Consider the following 23198-nt stretch of genomic DNA (forward strand, 5'->3'; position numbering starts at 1 on the left):
TCCCTGCTTTTTTTTTTTTAATTGGTTCAGTAGGGTTTCTAAACAAGACTGGCCTTGAACTTTTGAACTTCATGCTACCATCTCCCAAGAGCTGAAATTACTGGCCTGTGCCGTCGATTCTGATTTGCTCACTCAAGGACCCAAATATGCCCAGTGTGGTGACACACACGCCCTTACCCCCAGGCCTTGGGAAGCAGAAACAGGAAGATCTCTGTGAGTTTGAGGTCAGCCTGGTCTACAATAGTGAGTTCCCGGACAGCCAGGGTTACGTAAGTGTCTCAAATAATAATAATAATTAAAAAATTGCGGGCAGCTAGAAGTGACTTCAAGGAGAGCCTAGGGATGAGACCTCTTGCCCCGCCCTGTTCAGCTCCCTGGCGTCGGACAGGGACCCCCACTAGAGGGCTGCGCTGCGCATGCTCAGCCGCAAAGACCTCCGGGAGAGGAGCGGAGCCGGCGACGCTGAGTTTTGCGAACCTGTGAGGTGCTTCCCGCCGCTGAGTTGGAGAAGAATTGATCAGCCTGGTGGAATGGCTCAGGCTCGCTTTTCCGGAGAGAGGCGGCGTTTCTCCGGTCCCGAGGATGGTGACGCGACAGGTGGGACGCCTCCTGTGCTGGGGAAGTCGTGACCCCGGCTCCCGGGCTCCTAGGGTCCCTGCTGCCCTGGCCCCTGGCCCCTGGCCCCTGGCCCCTGGGCGGTGACTGAGCTCGGTGCCTTTGGTCTCTTTTCGACTTTCTATAACTGTCTTTCTGGTTACACCTGTGGCTCTTTCCACTAAGCAGTGTTTTTTTACAAAAGTAAAAAGCTGGGCGTGGTGGCGCGTATTTTTAATCCCAGAGATGGGGATCTCTGAGTTCAAAGCCAGCCAGTGCTACATAATGAGACCTAGTTTCAAAAAACAAAACATTGGGCTGCAAAGATGGCCGAGAGGCTAAGAACCGTGGCTGTGCCCCGCGTGGGTGGCGCACGTCTTTAATACCAGCACTCGGGAGGCAGGATTAGGCGGATCTCCATGAGTTCAAGACCAGCCCCATCTACAAGGCGAGTTCTAGGTCAAAAAAAAAAAAAAAAAGGCACTGAATGCTTTTCCCGAGGACTGAGGCCAATCCCTAGCACCCACATGGACCCTCAAAACTGTCTGTAACTCCAGTTCTAATACGCAGACATATATGCAGACAAAACACTAGTGAACATAAAATAAGTTAACATATTCAAAAAACAAGAACATGAATTTGCCTTGTGCTCCTGAGGCAGAGGATCAAGAGATCGAAGCCAGATTGGACATAAAACGAAAACTAGGAGGTTTTGGTTGAATGGCGATCGTGTACAGGTTCTAGCCCTGGGTTCAGTTTCGACCCAGCACCACAACAAACTATGAAACGGCTTTTACAAATAAGATTATACTTGAATCCCAGCCAGAAGAAACTAAGTCATAAAAGATTGAACTTGTACTGGTGCTGGTATTGTATCAGTGAGTGAGTTCCTAGATTCAATCCTCTGTATTGTCCAAAATAGGAAGTTCAAATTGAGATCGGATGAAGGTGCAGGGTTTTGGGTCAGGGGAGGGGTGTTGTTTTTATTTTTTTGGTTTTTCGAGAAAGGGTTCCTCTGTAGCTTTGGAGCTTGCGGCTGACCTCGAACTCACAGAAATCCACCTGCCTCTGCCTCCGGAGTGCTGGGATTAAGGCATGTGCCACCACCACCACACTGTTTTGGTTTTTCAAGACAGGGTTTCTCTGTATAGCCCAGACTGCCCTGGAACTCACTTTACAGACTAGGCTGATCTCTAACGCAGAGGTCCTCCTGCCCATGCGTCCCTACTGCTGGGATTGAAGGCCTGTGACACCACCACACTTTGTTGAAGGTACAGTATTTTTAATGTAGAGGTTTGAGGGTATTTTGGAGAGTTGTGCTTACCAATGAGAATTTTATAGCTTTCTTGGAGTACAATATCAACATTCTTTTCTCTTTTTCTGTTTAATTGCTTTGTTTATTTAATTTAGGTTTTTTTTTTTTTTTTTTTTAGACAAGGTCTCACTACTGTGACTCAAGCTGCTCTAGAACCCAGTTTCCTGTTTGCTGGTGGAGCAAGTTTCTAATTCCAGCACTCGGGAAACAAACAGGTCTAGGCGTGCCTCCTTTGTGCTTGGTTTGTGAGGGGCTTGGAAAGGAACCCAAGGCTTTGTATATGCTAAGCAAGCAGTCTCCCAATTGAGCTACATTCCCAGCCCTCATAACAAGAACTTTGTAATTCTTAGACCAAGGAAAGTGCTTTAATGGGGGTTGTTACTCTCGCTATAGTAGTTTTGTTTTGTTTTATTTTGTTTTTTATTTTTCCAGACAGGGTTTCTCTGGGTATCTTTGGCTGTCCTGGAACTCACTCTGTAGATTAGTCTGACCTCAAACTCACAAAGGTCTTCCTGCCTCTGCTTTCCCAAGTGCAGGGATCAGAGGTGTGCCCTGCCACGCCCTGCAACTATAATAGTTTCATCTATTGTGAATAAATTTGCAAGTCAATGCTGGTTGTGTTGTGCAGACTCAATCCCAATGGGGAGCCTGGAAGGGTGAAAGAGTTTTCAAGGCCAACCTGGACTACCAAGCTAGTTCTGGGACAACCCCAGGCTACACAGAGAAGCCCTGTCTCATAAATAGATAGGTAGATAGATAGATAGATAGATAGATAGATAGATAGATAGATAGATAGATAGATAGATAGATAAATGGAAAGAAATTTGCAATCCAAAATTCAAAAGGACTGATACAAACTTGTAACTCCCCAGTCAATACTAGGAATTTTAACTATCAGGTATCAGAAATGGCCACTTTTTTGTATGTGTGTTACTATTGTGTTACACAAGTTAAGGCTTTGGAGGTACCTAATTATTTAATACTTAATATACAGTACAGTTAATATATCTCATAAATTTATTTTTGTTTTCATGTGGTATCTTGCCATATAGCTCAGTCTAGTCTCCAACTAGGAAAGTCTCCAGTCTCAACCTCCTGAGTGCTGGAATTATACTACACTCAACAGTTTCATTACCTTTTCTCTTAGCATTGTGTGACAAGACTGTGTTTCCTGGGGAGACACAACACACATATTCACCCCAGATAAAGATCTCACAACAGACCAAAATACAAATGTCACTAAAGTCCAGCTTGGTGAGCCAGTGAGTTTTATTGGGATTACTTACAGAAATATGGGTTAGGGGGCTGGAGAGATGGCTCAGTGGTTAAGAGCATTGCCTGCTCTTCCACAGGTCCTGAGTTCAATTCCCAGCAACCACATGGTGGCTCACAACCATCTGTAATGGGGTCTGGTGCCCTCTTCTGGCCTTCAGGAATATAAGCAGACAGAATATTGTATACATAATTAATAAATAAATAAATATTTTTTAAAAAAGAAATATGGGTTAGGGGTTAATTACATTGATGTTGTTAAATTTATAGATTCTTTTTGGGCTTTCTGTATACACAGTCATGAAATCTATGAATAATTACAGATTTACATTAGTCTTTTTTTTTTCTTGTTTTATCTATTTGGCTAAAATCTCTAGTACAAAAATGAAATGGTAGCTGCAGAGTGGTGGCGCACGCCTCTAATCCCAGCACTTGGGAGGCAGAAGCAGGCGGATCTCTGTGAGTTCGAGGCCAGCCTGGTCTACAAGAGCTAGTTCCAGGACAGGCTCCAAAGCTACAGAGAAACCCTGTCTCAAAAAAAGAAAGAAAAAGCCAGGCATGCATGCCTGTGGTCCCAGCTTTCCTGAGGCAGAGGCAGGGAGATCTCCAAATTCCAGACTCTGTCTCAAAACAAGCACAGGGCTGGAGAGATGACTCAGTGGTTAAGAACACTGACTGCTCTTCTATGGGAACTGAGTTCAATTTTCAGCATCCACATGGCTACTCATGGCTGTCTACATCCAGTTCCAGGGGATCTGACACCCTCACACAGACATACATGCAGGCAAAACACCAATGCACATAAAAAGAAATAAATAATTACTTAAAAAATATGCTGGGCGGCGGTGGCGCATGTCTTTAATCCTATCGCTTGGGAGGCAGAGGCAGATGGATCAAGGCCAGTGAGCTCCAGGACAGCCAGAGCTGTTACAAAACCAAACAAACACGTAGCAGCCATAACTTGGAGTTCAGTCCCCTTATACAAATCATTGAGCCGACTTTAGCTTAATTTGCCAATTTCTGTTGAATTGGCCAGTTGCCTTGAAGACATTCTATACATTATTTTCAATTCTCTATTTTCAGAATATTGTCAAATCCAAAATTTAGGAGAAAAGAAACTCTACATTTTCAGACAATGATAGTAGAATTAATCATAACCTTTTTTTCGTTTGTTTGGGTTTTTTTTTTTTTTTTTTTTTTTTTTGGTTTTTGGAGACAGTGTTTCTCTGTGTATCTTTGTAGACCAAGCTAGCCTTAAATTCAGAGATCCGCCTGCCCCTGCCTCCCTGAGTGCTGGGATTAAAAGCGTGTGCTGCCACCGCCCAGCAATCATGATTTTTCTTGATCAATAAAATAGCCAGTCAGTTAGTTTATTCACTTTTTGGTGGAGTTTTGTTTTGTTTTGTTTGTATTTTTGTTGTTGTTTGTTTGTTTGTTTTTTTGAGACAGGATTTCTCTTCATAGCCCTGGCTGTCCTGGAACTTGCTCTGTAGACCAGCCTGGGCACAAACTCATAGAGACCCACCTGACTCTGCCTCCTGAGTGCTGGGATTAAAGGTGTGTGCCACCACTGTCCAGCTAGTCTCTCCACTTTCTAAAATTGCCTTTGAATATTTTTGCTATGGTGGGTTGAGTTTTATGTCCAGAAGTAACCTAAAGTAAACGGGTACACGTGTGAAATCCTATTTCTTCCTGTCCTGTTTCTAAAGCTGCACAGGTGACCGCAGGCTTTCAGCCTTCTCTGGCATCATCTGGCGTGAGTAAAATGCTTCCCGCAGTTCCAGCCACTGCGGTCCAGCTTTCCTGTTGTGGTTGTAAGAGAGTTTTTCAGGAGGGGCAGACTGCTTACCAGAAGAAAGGGTCTGCTGAGCTCTTCTGCTCCAGACTTTGTATCAGTGAATACAGCCCGTCTGCCGACTCCCCAGCTCCCCTCAGGAGGATGTGCTTGAACTGCTCAAGGTATGTAATGCTAAATTATGTTCTTTATTTTGCTACATGGATCTCGGTCAGACCCCTGGTCATAAGTTTATGTATCCTCATCTTCTTTGAAGATGTGTCACCTTTGGATTTGCTTTCTACTTCCAGTTCCTTTAATAGATCACTCAGAAGTGGTTTTGGGTGGTTGTTGAAAGGGTGGAGAAGCCTTGAGAACTTCATAGCATTTGTTTGTTTTAGTAAATAAATGTTGGAATTAGGAGTATTAAAATAGTACTCAGAATGGATATGGTATGTTATCTTTACTTTTTTTTTCTTTTCTTTTTTTTTTTTTAAGTCAGGTACTCAAATTTTGTCATGTTTGCTGCCAATTCCCTTAAATTTTTGAGGCGGAGTCTTACTATGTATCTTTTTTCTACAGTTGTGAGCTCACTCCTGCCCCTGCTTTCCAAGAGCTGGGACTACAGATGTGCACTACCACACTGGGCTGTCTGCACTTACTTTAATAGGTTCACAAACACTTTGTATAGGATTGCTTCAATTCTTGACTGGTGCTTCTAATGTCTTTTGTTTCAGGTCCTATTTTCTGGAACTCATCTGAATTTTATCTTTGGTTTTTCTTGTCCCTCTTTTTTTAGGGTTTGTTTACTTTATTTTATGTATGAGTATTTTGTCTACTTGTCTGTGTACTACATGCATGCTTAGTGCCTACAGAGGTCAGAAGAGGGCATTTGATCCCTTGAAACTGGATCTACAGACAGTTGTGGTTTGCTGGAAATACAACCTAGGTCCTCTGCAAGAACAATCAGTGCTCTTTTTTTTTTTTTTAAGATTTCTTTATTATATATGCAGTGTTCTGCCTGCATGTGTGCCTGTGGGCCAGAAGAGGGCACCAGATCTCATTACAAATGGTTGTGGTTACTGGGAATTGAACTCAGGACCTCTAGAACAGCCAGTGCTCTAACCTCTGAGCCATCTCTCCAGCCCCGCAATAAGTGCTCTTAACTTCTGTGCCAACTTTCCAGCCCTCTCTGTTTTCTCAATCCTATGCTATTGTACTATGTCTGTTACCAGTTTTCCTTCTAGCTGTCGGTTCTAGGGCACTCTCTCTCCAGCCTGCTTTCTCTTTCTGCAGAATCATAAACCTGGAAGGAACATTAGAGATCACTCAATGCAGACCTTTTCTTTTAGTTTTGAGAAAACAGACCCTGAGAAGTTAAGACACTTGCTGTGTTTAGCATATATGCACTCCATTCCCTCATCCCTAGCTTTGCTACATGTCACAGGCTTTGAAAAAGTCGCATGCAAGAAAGAATTTATTATGTAAGCTGTTCTTTTAAGGCATAAAAATTAGGTATGGCTTCCTCTGGAATATGTGTGTATAATATAAAGATGATAGTCATGCTTAAACTGGAAGAGGCTGTCATCCGTAGTAATAACCTTTTTTTTTTTTTTTTTTTTTTTGGTTTTTCGAGACAGGGTTTCTCTAGCTTTAGAGCCTGTCCTGGAGCTAGCTCTTGTAGCCCAGGCTGGTCTCGAACTCACAGAGATCAGCCTGCCTCTGCCTCCCAAGTGCTGGGATTAAAGGCGTGCGCCACCACCGCCCGGCAATAACCTGTGTTTTTATTGAGACTTTTTAGGTGTATTTATTTTATTTTGCACATCTGCGTGTTTTGCCTACATATATGTATGTCAACACATACCTGCCTGGTGCCTGGAGAAATCAGAATAAGACATTGGATGCCCTGGAGATGTAGTTATGGGTAGCCATGAACCGACATGTAATTGCTGGGACTGAACCCAGGGACTCTGGGTGAACAGCCCCTGTTCTAACCACTGAGCTTCTCTCCCGTTCCCTTATTGAGACTTTCTAAAATTTCACATTCCATAACATCTTTTTCTTTTGCGACAAGGTTTCCTGGCTGTCCTGGAACTCACTCTGTAGACCAGGCTGTACTGAAACCTCAAAAAGATCCTCCTGTCTCTGCCTCCTGAGTGCTGGTGTTAAAGGCGTGAGCCACTGCCACCAATTGTAGTCCCAAAATTTTAAATTACTTTTAAGACTTCTTTTTTAACAGTGATTTATTATCTTTTTAATTAATACTTAATTTTTCTACTTAATGGAGCAAAATGAAGGGTGACTTCAAAAATGACATTTAAAATACTATTACAAAGAGAAGATTTGTTATTAAAAACTCTTAAGATATGTTTAAGAAGCATCATCTCTACACTTCACTATTAAAAGCAAAAAGTAAAAGTCATTCTAGTCTAAAATAGGCATACTGATTAATGTTTCATTTATCTATACCAGCCAGTTCACACCTGTACTCAGTTATTTTTAGTTAACTGTCAGGGTCCTTCTTACATAGTTAGCATTTTTACTTTTTCTTTTTCAATTTTAAACTTTATTATATTTAAAAAAAATCACCAAAATTAACAAGGCTCAAAGACTGTACAACTCATTGAACTTGTATACATATAGTTGGAAGCTGTAGAACTTTCCTTTGGGTGATTTTTGGTTTGGTTTGGGTTTTTGTTTGTTTGTTTTTTGAGACAGAGTTTTGAGCCTGCCGTGGAATTCACTCTGTAGACCAGGCTGAACTTGAATTCACAGAGATCCACCTATCTCTGTCTCCTGAGAGCTGGGATTAAAGACATGCGCCACCACTGCCCAGCTCCTATTGGGTTTTATACTTTTACTGTTAAATATATATATATTTTTGTTTGTTTGTTTGTTTGTTTGTTTTTGTTTTTCGAGACAGGGTTTCCCTGTAGTTTCTAGAGCCTGTCCTGGAACTAGCTCTTGTAGACCAGGCTGGCCTCGAACTCAGAGATCCGCCTGCCTCTGCCTCCCGAGTGCTGGGATTAAAGGCGTGTGCCACCACCGCCTGCCTTAAATATATTTTTATACATTTATCTGCCATGGAAAATAAAAAATCCACGACAGAGTTAGAACTAGAAAGTATTGTAAAAAATCACCACTAATTTCGTCAGAAAAGCCTTCAAGTCTTAAGAATTTATCCAGGGGCTGGAGAGATGGCTCAATGGTTAGACACACTGGCTGATTTTCCAAAGGATCTGGGTTCAATTCCCAGCACCCACCTAGCAGTCACAACTGGCTGTAAACTTGTTCTAGGGGATCCAACACCTTCACACAGGTATACATGCAGGCAAAATATCAATATACATAAAATAAAAATAAATTGTTTTCTGAAATTTCTAATTTTTACTTACAAGCTCGATGGTAATTACTGTGAGTTGTTTTCCTTGAAATGGCAGCCTTTCTTCATTTTCAAAAAATATCTGTCTGGCCACGCAGTGGCGGCTCATACCTTTAATCTCAGCACTCAGGAAGCAGAGGCAGGCGGATCTCTGAGTTTGAGGTCAGCCTGGTCTATAAAAGCTAGTTCCAGGACAGGCTCTAAAGCTACAGAGAAACCCTGTCTCGAAAAACCAGAAAAAGAAAAGAAAAAGAAAAATATGCCTGACTACTGGACAGTAGTTTAGCATATCTTCATATGAAAATGTGATTCATGAAAAAAATTTCCTGTCTAGACTTGGTCTTGAGGCAGTCAGTAATCGGCCACTGATAGACAGGACAAGTATTTTATGTCCCATTTTTTCACTGCTGGTTGATTTTCTGTCAGCTTGACACAAGCTAGGGTCATCTGGAAGAAGGAACTCAATGCCTCCATCAGATTGGCCTGTAGACAAGGGCATTTCTTGGTCAAGTGATTGATGTGAGAGGGTCATCCACTGTGGTTGGCACAGCCATTGCGCAGGTGGTCCTGTGTTGTCTAAGAGAGCGGGTTGAGCAAACTCTGAACATCAAGCCTAGAAGCAGCAGCCTCTGTGGCCTCTCCTGCCCTGACTTCCATCAGTGCTGGGCTGTGACCTGAGAGTGGGAAGCTGAAATGAGCCCCTCTTCATTGAGCTGCTTTTGGCCATGGCCTTTATCACAGCAGTAGAAGCCAACCAAGGCAGTCATGGGGTATCTTCCAGATTAATTTTTTGTGTGTGGGTGTGTTGGCTGCTTATATGTTTGTGTACCAGGTGTGTGCCTTGCCCGTGGAATCCAGAAGAGGGCACTGTACCCCTCAAAACAGGAATTATTGACAGTTGTGGGCTGCCATATGTGTGCTGGGCATTATCAAAGTTCAAATTAAAACAACTTGACAGTGTTGTTTTGTTAGCAACATCCTTAATTTCCAAAACTAAATTGGCTTTATTTTGTTTTACAATAAATGCACAGCAAAAGGATCCCAAGAGTTCACTGTCCAACCAGCATAGCCAAAACAGTGACTAGGTCCCAATTCAGTGAGCCAGGACAATATAGAAGGGACCCAACATCCTGCTCTGGGGCTCGCATGTACACACACAAACTCATATGCTACTCCATAACTTTATCGTCCTCTTAAAAAGCATTTGTTGTTTGTTTTTAGAGACATTTTAAATCTGAAGGATATGAAGAATATCCAGTTGGAGGACAGTAGCTCTGGCAAAAACTTCTGTAGCCAGTCTTGCCTTTCATCCTACAAAGAAAAAAGAAAGCCATTTGTCGCCATGTGTCCTGAGAGCACTCTGCTGAAGTGCAGCATGTGTCAGAAGACGGCTACTGTGAGTTTGGGTGCTTTCCAGCAGTTAGGAGAGTTCAGGGATTCTGCTTAAATGGCCGTTGTTACTCTTGTTTTCATCTTGGCGCAGTAATACCTACTTTTCAAGTTTTCATTCTGCTGCCAGTTTCATTATGAATTGGTGTAAGGACTGTGGGATTTACTGTTCCATGGTGTGTAATGTGTGACAGCACAATCTCCATTCTTGACTAGTGCAGAGAATACGAATGCATAGACGCAGGTAAGCAGAAAGAGCTGCTGCTGCTGTTCCTTTCTTCAGAGTCTGGGAGTGTTTGCTATCATTGGGGAAGTCTTTGATTGACAGTTGATGAAGATGAAAAGACTTCTGACAGTTCCTGTAGGAGAACCTTAGGGTGCTCCTGAGAACAGAGAGGCTAGCCACAATGTGGTCGTGGGGTAAGCGAGAGGAGCACAGTTACTGTCTGCTCTCTGTCTATGAAGTAGGACTAGTACATAGCTCGATTGCTAGTTGATGCTTTGTGATCTAGTAATACATAATCCCAGTACTTGAGGTAAAGAGGCAGGTGGATCTTTTCAAGTTTACCAAGTTCCAAGTCAGTCAGAGGTGCACAGTGAAACAAAAAAGGCAGGGCGATGGTGGCACACACCTCTGTGGCACACACCTTTGTGGCACACACCTTTAGTCCCAAGACTTGGAAGGTAGAAGCAGGTGGATCTCTACGAGTGTGAGGCCAACCTGGTCTGCAGAGCAAGTTCCAGGATAGTCAGGGCCACACAGAGAAACCCTTTGTCAAAACACCAAAAAATAAAATAAATTTAAAAAAGTTAAGAGCCCTGTGTTGAGCCCCAGAAGGAGTCATTTTTCAGGAGCATTTGATTTAGTGACAGGATGAGGAGCAGGTGTGATAGCTCATGCCTGTAACTGTGGCACTCTGGAGGCAGAGTCAAGTGAGCCTCGAGAGTGAAGTCAGCCTGGTCTGTATAACCAAGTTCCAGATCAGCTAGGGCTGCTCATCTCAAAGGAAAAAATATTCATGTTTATATAGGAGTAAATAAAAATTAGCCTCTGAGTAGCCTTGACTCTCCTGAAACTGGCTCTGTAGACCTTGCTAGCCTGGAACTCAATGCTTGGATTAAAGGTGTGACTAGTATGCTGCCTTGTGCCTTGTTTACTTTTTTTTGTTTGTTTGTTTTGTTTTGTTTTTTAAGAAAGGGTTTCTCTGTAGCTTGGGGCCTGTCCTGGAACTAGTTCTTGTAGACCAGGCTGGCCTCGAACTCATAAAGATCCCTCTGCCTCCCGAGTGCTGGGATTAAAGGCGTGGGCCACCACTGGCTCTTGTTTGATTTTTTTTTTTTTAAAGGTTAATTTATTTAGAACTGAAGAAATGGCTCAGTAGTTAAGAACAATGGCTGCTTTTCCAGAGGACCCGGAGGTTCAATTCCTAGCACCCACGTGATGCTCATAACCACCTATAACTATAGCAACAGGGGATCTGGTGCCCTCTTTTAGACTCTACAGGAAATGTATGCACACAGTACACACATGCAAACAAAACACTCATACACATAAAATAAAAATAAATCTGACCACCTGAGTACAATCCCCGGGCTCCGCATGGTGGAAGAAAGGAGTGAACTGACTCTGAATTGTCCTCTGACCTTCACATTCATGGGATGATCTTGTGTGCTCCACACACATGCAAATAAATGAATAGGGTGGCTTCTTTTAGGATGTGTTTATTTCTGTTTATGTGCATGGTTGTGTGCCTGCATGTCTGCATGTGTACCGCTTGCATGCAGGTGCCCATGGAGGACAAAGGGGTACAGACATTACAGGAAATTGAGTAACTCAACCTGGTATGGGGAAATAACCCTGGGTCCTCTGGAAGAGCAGGAAGTACTCCTTAACTGCAGAACAGTTTCACCAACCTGCTTTCTGTCATTTCTATCGATAGTCCAGTTCCTGCAGAAAAAGACACTACCAAAAAGTGGTTCTTTTCACCATTGCTTTCAGTGATGTAGAGAGATTAGATGGCAAAGCCCTCGTTACACAGCCTTTCCCTTTGTCCCCTCACTCTCCACTGAACTCGCCGGCCTTGCTTCCTGCTTGTATGCTGCTTTTTATCACTCAACATATGTGATTTTTTTTTCCTTTTCTGAGACAGTGCCTGCTGTCCTGGAAGTAACTATATATGCCAGGCTGACCTCTGAACTCACAGAGATCCACCTGCCTCTGCCTGTACTGAGATTAAAAGTGTATGCCATCATACCTGTCTGTACTTGGGATTTTCTTGTTTTCAAAACAAGGTTTCTCGGGGCTGGAGAGATGGCTCAGCAGTTACGAGCACTGGTGGTTCTTCCAGAGGACCTGGGTTCACTTGTACTCACTCATGTACTCACATGTACTCACTCATGGGTGGTTTTTAAACATAAAGCAAAGAAAACCAACCTACAAACCACAATCCCAGAGAACTTAGACAACAATGAAGACACTAAGAGAGACTTATATAGATCTAATCTACATGGGAATTAGAAAAAGACAAGTTCTCCTAAGTAAATTGGGAGCATGGGGAACCTGGGGGAGGATTGCAGGGAGAAGGAGAGAGAGGAGAGGCAGGGAGGGGAGCAGAGAAAAATGTAGAAAATGTAGAGCTCAATAAAAATCAGTTTAAGGGGCTGGAGAGATGGCTCAGAGGTTAAGAGCATTGCCTGCTCTTCCAGAGGTCCTGAGTTCAGTTCCCAGCAACCACATGGTGGCTCACAACCATCTGTAGTGAGATCTGGTGCCCTCTTCTGGCCTGCAGGCATACACACAGATAGATAGAATACTGTATACATAATGAATAAATAAATATAAAAAAAATCAGTTTAAAAAAAGCAAAATAAAAAATAAGAAAAGTAAAAAGCCCAGAGGCAAAAGGTAGATGGAATAATTTAAGAAAAACTGACTAGAAACAAGCTAAGGCCAGGTATGTATAAGTAAAAAAAAAAAAAAAAAAAAAATAAGTCTCCATGTGTGTATTTATTTGGGAACCAGGTGGCACACCCCTAAATAACAAAGAGCCTAAAGAGAAAAAAAAAAAATCACTTATAAGGACGGTTGGGAACCACTGGCCTAGAGAGACAGTTTTTGCCTCCGTCTCTCATAGTAGATATAAGTACCCTTTTTGGTCTCCTCAGCCCTGGTAGAAAGAAGGCTTTCTTGAACTCATGTTCAAGGGTGATGTACTGAGGAAAGAAAACTTATTAGACATGTGTTCTTATCCAGTAGGCTTAGTTGCCTGGGATAATAAACCTCTCTTATGACCTCTTTCATTGCATATGTGTTATTACTATTGCTGTTAAATGATGGGGTAGTTTTCTGATAAATGACCAAATTGCTTCATTTTATTGTTATAGCCTCTATTCTCCTTGTTTATAAAGAAGTATAAAAAGTTGTTTTTGAGCCGGGCAGTGATGGTGCACGCCTTTAATCCCAGCACTCGGGAGGCAGAGGCAGGCGGATCTCTGAGTTCGAGGTCAGCCTGGTCTACAAGAGCTAGTTCCAGGACAGGCTCTAGAAACTACACGGAAACCTTGTCTCGAAAAAAAAAAAAAGTTGTTTTTGTCTGTAATATTTCAGCTAAGAGCAATTATAGTAGGTATGCTTAGTGTTCAACCATTGCATGTAATATACCAGAAATATGAATATTATTTTTAATCTCTAAACAGAAACCACCCAGAATACTCACATCTTTTCCCTGCGAAACACTGAGACTCTCAGATGAGATGATTATGATTACTAATGATTTGGGGAACATGGAGGTTTTCTGCTCTCTTTGTTTTTCTTCATACAACAGTGTGGTGATGGAATCTTCAACAGGTAATACCCAGCAACTCCAAAGTTGGTACTAAGTCCTGGGAGACACAGCCATACTTTCTTTTAATTTATAACTGATTAATTTCCATATCAGAGTGAGTTAAAATTCCCAGTGAGTGCTGGAGAGATGGCTTAGCAGTTAAGAATGCTTATTGATCAAACATGAGGACCCAAGTTTAGACCCTATAACCTATGTAACAACATTCACCTCACAATTTAAATAATCTTTATTTAAAAAAGAAAGATAGTATGCCAGACAGTGGTGGTGCACACCTCTAATCTCAGCACTCAAGAGGCAGAGGCAAATGGACCTCTGAGTTCCAGACCAGCCTGGTCTACAGGATGAGTTTTAGGACACCCAGGACTACACAGATAACCCAGTCTCCAAACAGACCAATAATAGAGCTCAGTTGTCAAAGACTTGTCCAGCAGGCATGAAGCCCATGGTTCCATGCCCACTGCTGCACTCGTACTTAACGTTAGACTAGCATTCTCCCTCTGATCATAGAACCTTCAGAACAAAAACACTTACTATTAAACAGTATTTTGGTTTCTGCCTGAATTATAAAAAGGCTTTTTGTTTATTTTTGCCAGTAAATGTTTCCATGGTACACAGTGCTTCAAAAGAGAATCTTTCTCCAAGGAAATACCCAATTCCAGTTATAAGCAATATAATGTCATTAGTAAATGACCATGTTGACCTGTTCACGAACACTGATCTCTTACAAGGTAAACAAACATTTGACATAAACAATATTTTGTCATATTGTTGAATCTCTTTGTTTCTTGATATGAAATGAGCTGCATGAGTTTTTGGTACTGTTAGAGCAAGAAATCTTGAATATATGCTTTATTTCAACAGGTTCACTTTCTTCTGTACCTACAAATATCATTATAGATGTAAGTTTTATCCCAATTTTTTCAGTTTTATATAGATTTTGTGTGTATGTTTTCATACAGAGATATTTGTTTATTTATTGAGACAGGGTTTCTCTGTATAACCCTGGTTGCCCTGGAACTTGTTCTACAGACCAGGCTGGCCTGGAACTCAAAGATCAACCTGACTGCCTCCAGGTGCTAGGATTAGTGTGCCGCCATCCCCTTTAATCTCAGCACTGGGGAAGCAGAGGTAGGCCAATCTCAATGAGTTCAAGGCCTGCCTGGACTGTTTCACAGAGAAACCCTGTCTTGAAAAACAAACAAACAATATATATATATATATTCTGTAGTTATATTTCTAGAACTCCTTTAAACATTTAGTTCTGAATTTACATGGTGAATAAGAATTGTTGCCGGGCAGTGGTGGCGCACGCCTTTAATCCCAGCACTCGGGAGGCAGAGGCAGGCGGATCTCTGTGAGTTCGAGGCCAGCCTGGTCTACAAGAGCTAGTTCCAGGACAGGCTCTAAAAAAGCTGCAGAGAAACCCTGTCTCGAAAAACCAAAAAAAAAAAAAAAAAAAAAAAAAAGAATTGTTAATACCTCTCATAGAGAAACTTATATGGGCTATAGACATGGCTCAGTGGTTAAGAACACTGGCTATTATTCTACTAGAGGACCCGGGTTCAGTTCGCAGCAACCACGTGGCTGCTCACAACTTTCTGTAACTCCATCTCCAGGGGATCCAACACAAATACACATTCAGGTAAGACACCAATGCACATAAAGTAAAAATAAATTCTAAAAAAAAAATCAGTAAATTTAAAAAAAAAGGAAAAAGAGCTGAGCGTTGGTGGCGCACGCCTTTAATCCCAGCACTCGGATCGGGAGGCAGGCGGATCTCTGTGAATTCAAGGCCAGCCTGGTCTACAAGAGCTAGCTCCAGAACATCTCCAAAGCTACTGAGAAACCCTGTCTCGAAAAATAAAAAAGAAAAAAAGAAAGAAAGAAAGAAAAGAAGAGCTTATACTACAAAATGTGCCTGTTAACTTTGTTGTTACAATAGATGTGTTAGGTGTTTTTTTATTTGAAAACAACTAAACGAGTGGTTTTTTTTTTTTTATCATTTTTTTCTTAAGAGTGAATCCAGTAGTGGTGTTGGTAATAGTGTGGAGCAGCCAAGCCTCCTTCCATCTTCACCGGTGCTCTTTGAGGACACAGCTGGCCCTGCTGTGGAAGCCCAGAACAGCAGGGTGTCAAACCAGGTACACAGCATGGGCATGGAATCTGTGAGAGTGAATGATACACCATGTTGTCCAGCTCCTGCGTCCACAGTGCAGAAAGTTAAAAGAGAACCACAAAATACTAGAAAGTCTCGTAGCTCATGTTTTCAGCATTCGAGCACCAGTACAAATAATGATGTTACATTCTGCTATTCTTGCCACTTGTTCTACCAGAAAAATTTTACCTGCCGGAGAGAATCATTTGCAACCCAAGGAACTGCTGACTGGGAGAAGACCCTAGAAAAATTCAGGAAGCACGAAGAAAGTGAAGTGCATTTAAAGTCACTGCGGTTTTGGAGACGGTACCAGTTTCTGGACGAAGTTCCACGTGATGGTTCATCTGTTTGTTCAGAACCTATTGACGGAAGTAGAAGGTACCTAAAGCTTGTCATCGAAAGCATCTTATTTCTTGGAAAACAGTGTTTGCTCCTAAAAGGAAATGACCAGTCTATTCCATCCACTAATAAAGGCAATTTTTTGGAATTACTAGAAATTCGAGCAAGAGATAAAGGAGAAGTGTTTCAGCTTCTGAGTTCACATGGTGATTTCTATCACAGTACACAAGTTCAGGAGGAGATTATTGAAGTAATAAAGGCTGAAATGCTGCAAGACATTGTGAGTGAGCTCCGTGTCGCCTCGGCTTTCTCAATAATATGTGAGGAGACAGCTGACGGTGCCACTGAAGGGCAGCTTTCCGTGTGTGTGAGGTACCCGCACACAACCTCAAGTGCTGTCCTCGTTAAAGAAAGGTTCCTGGGGTTTGTTAATATCGAGGAAATGACTGCAGTCCACATACACAGGCATATCAAAGCTTACCTGCAGCAGGTCGGGATTGATTTTAATAAGATATGTGGTCAAGCCTATGATCTAGCCACAAATTTGAGGGTAAAATTTAATGAAGTTGTAACAGAATTCAAGAAGGAAGAACCAAGAATTTTGTATGTCCATTGTTATGCACATTTTTTTGAATTAGCAGTCATTAGTTTCTGTAAAGAAGTAAAAGAACTCCGAAGGACACTACATACTCTGAGCTCTTTGTTCAGCACTGTTCGTATGTCGGGAGAGATGTTGGCAACTTTGCAAACCATGTGTAAGCTAAGTAAAAATAAAACTTGTCAAAAACACGCATCCCAGTCGTGCTGGCCAGCCCATGATGACTTGTTGCTGTCTGTGACGGAGTGTCTTCCAGAGGTCATTGAGACTCTGCACTTGGTGGCTCACCAGTCCGCAGGCACAGCTGCGGCTGGCCAACTGAATGATTTGTTGGTAGCGGTTACCAAGTTTGAATTTGTATTTTGTTTGAAATTTCTTTATCGAGTACTCAGTATTACAGGAATTCTTTCCAGAGAGTTTCAAAGTGAAACTGTAGACGTCTTCTCTTTGTTTTCAAAAATCAAAGCAATTTTGGAATGTTTATCTTCTGAAAGGGATGAAATGTATTTCCAGACTATCTGGGATGGAACAGATGAAATATGTAAAAAAGTAACCAGTAAAGGTTTTGAAGTTGAAAAACCCTCTTTTCAAAAAAGAAAAAAAATTCAGAAAACAGAAGACCCTGGCAACTCAGAGAGTGTGTTTTTTCCTACCTCAGCAGGTGAACACTATAAAATTAGTATTTATTACCAAGGTCTGGATATTTTGTTAAAAAACTTAAAGTTATGTTTTTCAGAGTTTGACTATTGCAAAATGAAACAAATTTCTGAGCTATTGTTTAAATGGAATGAACCATTAAATGAGTCAGCAGCCAAACATATTCAAGACTTTTATAAACTCGATGGGGACATTATCCCTGAACTTCGATTTTACCGTCAGTATGCAAATCTCAACTTTGTCACAGATTGTGGCTCCTTAAGCTTCATAGACCTCGGCTGCTTGTTTAGTCAGCATGGTCTCCACAATAATATTCCTTGTCTCTCAAAACTGTTACATATTGCTTTATCTTGGCCAGTTACTTCAACAAATAATGAAAAGTCATTTTCCACACTGCCTCATCTTAAAGCATACTTACTTCATACCATGGGACAAGAGAAACAAACTGGCCTGGCTCTAATGGCTGCTGAGCAAGAACTGGTAAATAGGTTGATGGAGCCTGAAAGACTCAGTGGAATTGTGGAAAAGTTTATTAGCCAAATGAAAGAAACATATGACTTGCAACTTTGAATTTCATTAAAAGAATTTTTTTTTTCTTTTTTTTTTTTTTTTTTGGTTTTTCGAGACAGGGTTTCTCTGTGTCTTTGGAGCCTGTCTTGGAACTAGATCTGTAGACCAGGCTGGTCTCGAACTCACAGAGATCTGCCTCCCGAGTGCTAGGATTAAAGGCGTGCGCCACCATCGCCCGGCAGAATTTTATATTTTTTTTTCTTTTTTTTTTGGTTTTTCGAGACAGGGTTTCTCTGTAGCTTTTTTAGAGCCTGTCCTGGAACTAGCTCTTGTAGACCAGGCTGGCCTCGAACTCACAGAGATCCGCCTGCCTCTGCCTCCCGAGTGCTGGGATTAAAGGCGTGCGCCACCACCGCCCGGCCAGAATTTTATATTTTTATTAGAATCCTAATAAAGTTTATATTTGTTGTTTATTCTTTTGAAATAGTCTTACTACGTTGCTTAAACTAGTCTTGAGGGGGCTGGAGAGATGGCTCAGAGGTTAAGAGCATTGCCTGCTCTTCCAAAGGTCCTGAGTTCAACTCCCAGCAACCACATGGTGGCTCACAACCATCTGTAATGGGGTGTGGTGCCCTCTTCTGGCCTGCAGGTATACACACAGACAGAATATTGTATGCATAATAAATAAATATTTTTTAAAAACTAGTCTTGAATTTTTGAGCTCTTGTCACCCATTTTTACGTACTTTTTCCCTTTGAATATATTCTGGTGGGCAGATTGTTTTAGGCACATGTACATTTGACACAATGAGGAACCACTACATACCAGATACTAATTTTTTGGGATTTTTTGAGACAAGGTTTCTCTGTAGCTTTGGAGCCCGTCCTGGAACTAGGTCTTGTAGACCAGGCTGGGCTCAAACTCACAGAGACCTGCCTGCCTGTGCCTCCCGAGTGCTGGGATTAAAAGCATGTACACCATTGTCCAGTTTATGTACATTTTAAATTAAAAATCGTTGCTGGGAAGCTAATAGTTGTACAGAAGTTTAGGACGCAAGGCCTAGCTGGAACAAGACCCTGACACTGGTAGGCATGGAGTGACTGTGAACTTAAGGTTTAACGTGCAGAGTGAAGGAGTAGGCAGTGATCACCCTTTAACATCTGCTTCAGCTCATTGCAGAAGGAACGAAAGCAGGGAAGTAGGGAGGATTTCAGCAAAGCCGAGCTCAGCTTTGGTTTTCTCACCTGCCTCATTTAAAAAGTAGAGCCAAGAAGTTTAAGCAGGTGGCCCCTGACCATCATTCAGGGGCAGGGAATTCATCCCAGGTTCTCGGGGACTCTCCAGCTCAGAGCTAGGCAGTCCAGCATGTCACCTGAACTCTGGGCCACCAGTAGTCATTTGGTCAGTCCTGCTGTCTTGATTCAGTCTCCAGGGGAAGCCAAAGGCAGACTAGAAGTCCCGTCCCCATGCACTCTGAGGCACTTGTTAGGAAGAGGGCCCTTGGGTCACCGGGACAGAAAAGATCTTGTGAGGGTAGCATTCCTTCTGGCCTGGACATGATAAGGTCTCCAAGACTAGAATCAAACCCATGAGAGCTACAAGCCCCTAGAATTGTTCCATGATGCATATGGTTCCCTTGGCTCTCATCTGCAACTGAACTGCACCTGTGCTGGCAAGTACATCTCCAGCCTGCATGTGCTCAGGGGAGATGTGAGGTGGACAGTTTACTGGGTCCCCAGTCATGGTCTAGTTAGTCCCGTATTCATCTACTGGGCTTTATTATTACACCACAGCCCAGTTTGTGTCAAAACTCATCTGTGGTCTCTGCCAGAGGTCTCTTGCTCTGTTGCTAACCACCCAGTCTTCACTCCAAGGTGTAATACACCCTGGGTTCACTTTTATTGATTTTGGGAAGGTGAAAATCCTTATGCAGTAAAGAAGAACATCTCAGAGCCCAACAAGAGGCAGGCACAAGGCTATGTCTTCAAGGGGGAGATCCTGTGCCTCTGGGATACAGGAAGGGGCTTTACCACTTGGGGGTTCTAAGGCTTCTGATTGACATGGTGGAAAGGCTAGAGGTAGGCCATGTGTATTTCTTACATTAGAGAAAGCAGTTCTTTTATTGATTTATTATGTATACTGTGTTCTGTCTGCATGTATGCCTGCAGGCCAGAAGAGGATGAGGCATCTCATTACAGATGGCTGTGAGCCACCATCTAGTTGCTGCCTCTAGAAGAGCAGCCTGTGCTCTTTTTTTTTTTTTTCAAAAACAAATTTTATATGCATTGGTGTTTTGTCTGCATGCTTGTCTGATCTTGGAGTTATGGACAGTTGTGAGCTGCAATGTGGGTGCTGGGAATTGAACCCAGGTCCTCTGGAAGAGCAGCCAGTGCTCTTAACTGCTGAGCCATCTCTCCAGTCCAGGAAAGCAGTTCTTGTTTTGTTTTGTTTTTCGAGACAGGGATTCTCTGTAGCTTTGGAGCCTATCCTGGAACTAGTTCTTGTGGACCGCGAAGCTGGCCTCGAACTCACAGAGATGCACCTGCCTCTGCCTCCCGAGTGCTGGGATTAAAGGCGTGCGTGTCACACCACCACCACCCAGTTTAGGAAAGCAGTTCTTAACATGTTACTAGGATAAAATACAAGGATTAGCCAGGCGATGATGATGCACACCTTTGATTCCAGCAATAGAGAAGCAGAAGCAGCCTGGTCTACAGAACTTGTTCAGGGATAGCCAAGGCTACATAAAGAAATCTTTTCTCAAAAAAAAAACAAGAATTAACTCGGTTAAACCTTGCCCACCACATACCACTCAGGAAAGTCTTTTTCTAGGATACCTTATGTAAAAGTGGTCATAAGGATTGCGGTTATGTGTAGCACAATTAATAAAAACTCAGAAACAGATATTGGTGTTCCACCTGAATTTCAGAAAAGCAAAGCAGCCGTGCCACTAGAGAGCTCTTACCTCAATGAATACTTCAGACTGAAAGAGCTAGTTCCTGTCTCATCCCACCATCTTTTACTCTAATGCTGAGATTAAAGGTTTGTGCCACCATGGCCTGGCCTCTATGGCTGAATAGTGTGACTGCTTTGCACTGATCTTCAGGCAGGCTTTATTAAAACATAATATACCACTATCTTTCCCCTTTTTATCTAAAAAAGGAAGGCTATAACTAATATAAAAACACTACGCATTAAGTACAATAACTATATACAATATATACAGGCAATAAATACACTAACTGTCTAGTCCATTCACATTTGACAAATTCAGAGAAAATACTCCATTATCTATCCTATCTTGGTGAGTCCAAAGTCTTGTACCTAATTTACTTTCTATCATAACTTGCTTTCTGTGTCTGATAAACAAGGAAAATTATATCTAGTTTTCAACTCTTAGAGACCCAAGAAGGAAATGTTAACTGAGTAAGCAGGAAGTAAAGCAAGCGACTTCTAAAACATGGATAGACACCCAAAGCTCCTCTGTAACACTGAGGCATCCAATTCTTAGGCCTACAGGCCTAGAATATCTGTCAGAGACAGACTTTTATGTAAAAGAAGATATTCTGAAGGGCTGACCCACCTTCCCACCTTGTCTTGGAAAGTTTGGAAGTCACTTTTGTGTCCTGCTTGTCCAGCATGCTGTCAGCAGTCAAGGCAAGGGCATCCTGGTCTACAAGAGATAGTTCTAGGACAGCTAGGACTGTTCCACAGAGACGCGCTCTCTCTCTCTCTCTCTCTCTCTCTCTCTCTCTCTCTCTCTCTCTCTCTCTCTCTCTCCTCTCACACACACACACAAAGGATTATGAGATTAGTAGCAATAAAATAGTTCTTACATGTGGCACAGACGCTTTAAAAGAAATCCCACGGGGGCTGGAGAGATGGCTCAGAGGTTAAGAGCATCGCCTGCTCTTCCAAATGTCCTGAGTTCAATTCCCAGCAACCACATGGTGGCTCACAACCATCTGTAATGAGGTCTGGTGCCCTCTTCTGGCCAGCAGGCATACACACAGACAGAATATTGTATACATAATATATAAATAAATATTTAAAACAAAAAAAGAAATCCCACGCTAGCTCAGAATTTAGAAATAGATGTTATTTATTTAGGGGTAAACTCAAATCAGAATTCTCTGCTTGAATGGAGAACAGAGATAGAATCCAACAATCCAGTAACACAAAAGAGCAGCCAGCAAAAAGGAGGAAGGGGCAGATACAGGCTCTGTATCCACATATATGGTCTAAGAGGTCATGCCCTGGTAGGAGGGTAACCACAAGGTGTAAGATTTCCTATAGAACTTAAATATTTGTTTTTCTTCTGTCCCATATCAGGTGACTCTTCTGACATGAGTCAGAGATTTTAGATTTCACTTTAATAAGCATGCTTGGGTTTAGAGAAGGAGAGAGTCACTCTCCAACTCTAAAAAACAGCTGTAATCTAATTGGAGTGGGACTACAAATACCATCTGATTTATATGTCTGTAGAGAACAGCAGAAACAAACATTTGGGAAGATTTATAAAATTTTATCGGTTTGGAAATGTGATATACCAATAGGCCAATTTACTATTTTTTTGATACATTTGTTTCTGGATGATTTGTCCTTTTTTTTTTCAGATGTGTGATTTGTTAAGTGTCTCCAGATTCCTTAACTGGATATCTTCATTTTCCTGAAAAGACAAACAGAACCCTTCCCCACCCCTAACTTTGAGGAGATTCTCTTTTGCCAAGTTATATCTGATGAAATGAAAAGCATTTGTTATTTTTATCAGTTAGTTTAAACCACCATCATGCTTAATGAACTATCATCTCTTCTAATTAAGAGATGTCAGGCAGTGGTGGCACACGCCTTTAATCCCAGCACTTGGGAGGCAGGGACAGGGAGATCTCTGTGAGTTCGAGACCAGCCTGGTCTACAAGAGCTAGTTCCAGGACAGACTCCAAAGCTGTCGAGAAACCCTGCCTTGATAAACCAAAAAAAAAAAATTCTTTAGTACCATGAGAATTGCATGTAATTCTGACTTTTGTACAGAATCATAAGGACTTTGATCCACTTGACTTAAATTTTCTGATTTGTATGATGCCTTTCCTGATTTATTTGCATCAGTATACAATGTAGAGGCTCCAGTTTTTGTTGTGTCCCATACATGTGAGGAAGGATCCAGCTAGTTCTCTTTATAAGTTGTATCTCTTGCATTTGGGATAGTTGTTGCTAATCTCTCCCAAAAGGTTACTACAAACTCTTTGCCAGTGCTCACTTTCTTCCCATAATTTTTCAATTTCATCATTATTAAAAGGTACTATAATTTCTGCTAGGTCTATTCCTGCTAATTGATGAAGTCTCAATTTTCCTTTTATTAACTCAAATA

At 41.9% G+C, this 23198-nt stretch overlaps 1 protein-coding gene across 1 annotated transcript; it reads left to right on the forward strand.

The window, feature by feature from the left end:
• Positions 1-485: 485 nt before the first annotated feature.
• On the forward strand, positions 486-17890 carry Zmym1 (zinc finger MYM-type containing 1). The gene is made up of 8 exons (XM_038334388.1): positions 486-597; positions 4891-5140; positions 9559-9733; positions 13423-13573; positions 14165-14299; positions 14433-14470; positions 15587-15712; positions 15905-17890. The coding sequence occupies exons 1-8, from the start codon at positions 531-533 to the stop codon at positions 17888-17890; spliced, it is 2928 nt and encodes a 975-aa protein (XP_038190316.1). The 5' UTR covers positions 486-530.
• The last annotated feature ends 5308 nt before the right edge of the window (positions 17891-23198 follow it).

This window comes from Arvicola amphibius, chromosome 6 (genome assembly GCF_903992535.2).
Source record: "Arvicola amphibius chromosome 6, mArvAmp1.2, whole genome shotgun sequence".
NCBI lineage: Eukaryota > Metazoa > Chordata > Mammalia > Rodentia > Cricetidae > Arvicola > Arvicola amphibius.